This window comes from Stylophora pistillata, chromosome 1 (assembly GCF_964205215.1).
Source record: "Stylophora pistillata chromosome 1, jaStyPist1.2, whole genome shotgun sequence".
Taxonomy (NCBI): Eukaryota; Metazoa; Cnidaria; class Anthozoa; order Scleractinia; family Pocilloporidae; genus Stylophora; species Stylophora pistillata.
In genome coordinates, this window is record NC_142519.1 from 55376186 (window position 1) to 55380421 (window position 4236).

Here is a 4236-nt window from a genome sequence, read left to right on the forward strand (position 1 = left end):
CATGAGAACCAACCTTTTCCAGAAAGACGATTAACACTTATATTTACCTAAATTTCACTGGAATTGAACAAGAAAAGTACCGAGATGCAGCAGTACAATTTAAGCTGATTATTCAAAATTACTTGTGGCTTTTTTTATAGCCCTAAAACGAAAGAACTCGAATGACCTGAGAACGGCTAGAATACCAAAAATAGCGAATAGATATGCTTAAAAAACCACACGGAAAAATCACTAAATTCTCCTCTAATCAACATAAGCAAGGCAAAGAATTTCTTATCAGACCGTTATCTATGACTAGCCAATCTCGTTTACATTATTTTCCCTCTCTGACCTTCTTCAAACACTTCTAAAAAAAAAGAGTTAAACAAAGACGATTTTTTTTATTATTCTCAGTACATATTGGACTTTCTATAGCCATTAGTAACATCACTACATCCCACATTCTTCAAAGTTATGAAAGATTATAACCCACTAGGACTTACATTTCAAACTGATTAAACTTACGAACGTATTCTCACTTCCTAACGTGAGATCACAACGAGAAAGCACTCCACTTATTCAATACAAGATTTGCCGGCAAATGCGCGGATGTCGACCGCTGCGTTCTAAGCGCCTAGGTGAGCAAACATCTGAAACGTATGCTTAGGGTCAAAATTCCAAAAGTTCCTTATATGGGTGTGCGTGTCGTTTATCTATTTTAAGTAATTAGATCTTGAGCCCTCGTGACAGTTTCGCAAAAACTTAACTTTTAATTTTCTGCTTGACCCTTGAAAGATTGCTAAGAATGCGGTTTACATGAGTAACAGTCAAACAAACTAAGCTTAGGAAAGACCTACTTTCCTGGCTGGTTTGTTTGAACAGACTGTGCATGCAGGTCCTTAAAAAGTCGAGGTAGGACAGTTGGTTAAATTCTTCTAAACTTTCAAATTTGAAACAAACAAGGAAACAAACAAACAAAAGTTATCGAGGCGGCGAATTGGAGACCAGAAAGCGAATCTGTGCTTCTTCCAGAGTCAGAAATTAGTTAAACGTTTTTCGTAAGAGGCATCATTTAAAAACAATTATCCAAGAAAGTTTCCATCCTTCATGGGCAGCGAATTTGGTAGCAGATTATAGAGTCATAAGAGCCATCCCACTTTGTGTCACCGCAATCAACGCTGTGGCGGCCTTGGGTGCATGTTAACCACCATGTGCAGTGCCGACCACGGATCTTCAAGTCATACAACCAGTTGTTAGGATGACAATCAATGGAAACAGGTTTTGAGCAAAGAGGTGGAGACCTCAAACCTACTGAAGCGAAGGAGGTACCTCTGACTGTTGAAAGTAAGTATACAGAACATCCTGAGACTGGTTTGCATATGAGGTGCATGCTTAACTTGACTACTTTTCTTTAATCTACTTGACAGCGCTCAGTTATGGAAGACGAAAGCTTCTCCTACATAAAAATGCATAAAACGTATTAAAGAAAAAGTTATCCGCACGATTTTACATTTTGTAAATGACAAATTTGATGATTATGTTACTTATTTCATTAAAATTTTATCTTGGGGGAAAAATTTTGGAAATAATAAGGCGTTGTGACAACATAGGTTTTTGTCTGATCTTTGTTTCTTTGTTTGTTTGTTTGTTTTTTTACATTGCTTTTCAAACGCAATGCTGATTTGCTTACCGGACGTTTCGTATCTCCACGGTCGTTTCGTACCCAGTCGTTTCGTGCGCAGCTAGGACCATTTGTACCCAGTCAGTTTGGTCATTTCGTACCCATACAAATAAAGTCTTTTTTCCATGTTATAAAGTATGTCTACAGTAAGGTCGGTTTCTTATGTTAAATAACAATATAGTCTGCGTTAAAAAAGTTTGATTATGTAGCGCCCATTTTTACTACGCGACTTCCAAATGTGACTCTTAGAACCAAAAATGTGGGTCTAGATTTGTTATTATTTTATTTTTGTGACCTTCTTAAAAAAAAGGTTACAAAACTAAACAACAGAACTTTACTTGTATCAATGCTCGCTTGTCTCTTTACTAACTTGTTGTTCAATTCATAGTCGTTATTTGTCACGAGACAAACGATGAATCCCCTAGTCATAATAATCGCGATAAACAAAACACAGATGTTTTGAAATAATAAAGTTACCTTTACGATTACTTCTTCCGTCACCATCAACTGCATCAGCGGAAACTAGCTCAACTTTTTTTACACGATAGATTGGGAAACCCGGATTACAGAACCTTTGGACTTGCTCTTTAACATGAGCCTTATCGACTTTGTCTGTCACGAACCAGTAGTCTCCTACTAAATCTTGATTTTCTCGAGAAGGACGAGCATCAAAAACCTAAGAATGTTTAGATACGACAGGGCAAAGAAGTGAATATTCGCCACATAATTATTAAAAAACGTTTAACTTAGCTTCTATGATCAGATGTTTGAAAACCCAAATACTGTAGATCTTTCTTTATGTGCTCGAAGTTGTGATGTTGCCAAGACTTATCATGATATACGGTATGCTTATTTTTATTGACTTACCTCACGTAATGCAGTCTGTAGGTCACTTCCTTTTGGCAATTTGTCCGGCAGTTGTCCAAGATAGCAAATACCGTCCCTGTCAACGCGCCGAAGGAACTCGTTCTAAAACGTATTATAAAATATACTTCGGTGAACTTATCTAGCAGTCAAAAAGTTGACAAAGATTTCAGGAAAACGAAAAATAAATTTACAAAGCGTTTTATAGTTCTTTCAAGACTGAGCCAACTTACAGTTTTGAAATCCACCAAATAGTCAGCGGTGGTAGTTCCTTGGTTATCAGCTGGAACATGGAAATACTCCAAATCTCTTCCCTCGTTTGTCTCTCTTTGCTTTGTTTCACTCCTCTCTGGGCGAGGATTATATTCCTTTGGAAAAATTCTGTCATCCATTGTTTTCCCGTTTGGAATCTGAAAAATTAGAAAGATTAACTTGCAGTTCCCCCAAAGCGTTTAGCACTCTCATTTCCAAAGAAGATTCGTAATAGCAAAAGCGACGGTTAACTCTAGTTCCTAGTTGGTCGCCATTTAAACGAGTCTTCTGCTAAGAATGGAGAGATTTTTGTCACATGACAGCAAAACATAAACCAAACTTATCATTCCGTTTTTTTTTCTGTGTAGAACACAGAATAAACGCTTACCACTGAAGCAATTGCTCGTGAGACGCAGAAAAATAGGAGACAGGCTACAAGAGTCGATGAAAGTTTCTAAAAGAAATTAATCAAGAAAAGAACAGATCAGTTGTATTAAATACTTCCACAGACTCGCCGGCGAAAGGCAAGAGATGTTCACAAGATAAATACACTTTTTAAAACTTTTAGCTTGCTATAAAATACATGCCTACCATGTTTGAAGTCAACCAAAGATTTATACTGTCTTCTGTAGTTTCGATCCCTGAACGTTTAATTTCGAGGGATAATTTCTCTCGTCATTTAAACACTAAAACAAGGAAGTGATCTAAGATAGGCAGAAGTCGTAAACAACCTCTGTATCTGAAGGTCCTTTGGGCTGAAGGGTGAGTCACGCTAACTATAAAGTTACACAACATGAGAAGAAATATTTGTTGAATTGTTCTGTGAGGGTGTATCAGTCAAAGGATAATTAAATTGAAGTTTAGAGCAGGTCGGTATTTATCAATGTTTTCTTGTAATAGTCCCATGTGTCTTTGTAAGAGTCAGACACGTATCAAACTATTGTAAATTTCAACTGAGTTCAGATAAAGAGAAAAACCCTGGCATGGCCAGAAATCCGTGACAGTCAGCGGTTTGGAACGGAGGCTCATGTATGCGAAAAAACTTCCTTCTGATAGTCACGCAACAGCATGTTTTTTTCTTGTACAATTTCGTGCCATTCTTTTAAAAGAGGATAGGGAATTTCCAAGGTTAAAAGCACTCTTTTCTCTTTTTCCCTCGCTTCATATCTTAGTTCTGGTTGAGTGAATGTGATTGCGTCTTAGGTAAAACGCGAGCAACATTGACTAAATTCGTCAATCATTTTACTTGCAAATTTTCAGAGCGATTGTGTAACGCAATTGCATAATTTATTATAGGCAAGGTTACAAAGTTCAAAAAAATTATTTTGTGATTCAAGATGGAGGATAAATGAGCTAGAAACTACCGTTTACGGTCGACTAAAAACATGGCGTTTACTCGTAATTTTCCTCGAGCTTTAAAGCCCTAGTTCACGCAGATATGGGTCTAGTTATCTTTTTTA

General features: G+C 37.1%; 1 protein-coding gene across 2 annotated transcripts; it reads right to left on the minus strand.

Annotated features, from left to right (window-relative positions):
• Positions 1–360: 360 nt before the first annotated feature.
• LOC111337031 (uncharacterized) lies at positions 361–3609 on the minus strand. 2 transcript variants are annotated; one of them, XM_088763561.1, is made up of 5 exons: positions 3368–3609; positions 3165–3230; positions 2758–2934; positions 2138–2629; positions 361–1314 (listed from the first exon to the last, which is right to left on the minus strand). In XM_088763561.1, the coding sequence occupies exons 1-4, from the start codon at positions 3368–3370 to the stop codon at positions 2516–2518; spliced, it is 360 nt and encodes a 119-aa protein (XP_088619687.1). In that variant the 5' UTR covers positions 3371–3609; the 3' UTR covers positions 361–1314; positions 2138–2515. The 2 variants fall into 2 exon arrangements, with proteins under 2 accessions (XP_088619687.1, XP_088619680.1); XM_088763554.1 differs by having other exon boundaries at positions 1310–1435.
• Positions 3610–4236: the final 627 nt, after the last annotated feature.

Coding starts and splice junctions, on each gene's coding strand:
- LOC111337031 (XM_088763561.1), bottom strand. Junction 2,935..3,164: donor CACGAGCAATTGCTTCAGTG/GTAAGCGTTTAT, acceptor CTAATTTTTCAG/ATTCCAAACGGGAAAACAAT. Junction 2,630..2,757: donor ATTTGGTGGATTTCAAAACT/GTAAGTTGGCTC, acceptor AATACGTTTTAG/AACGAGTTCCTTCGGCGCGT.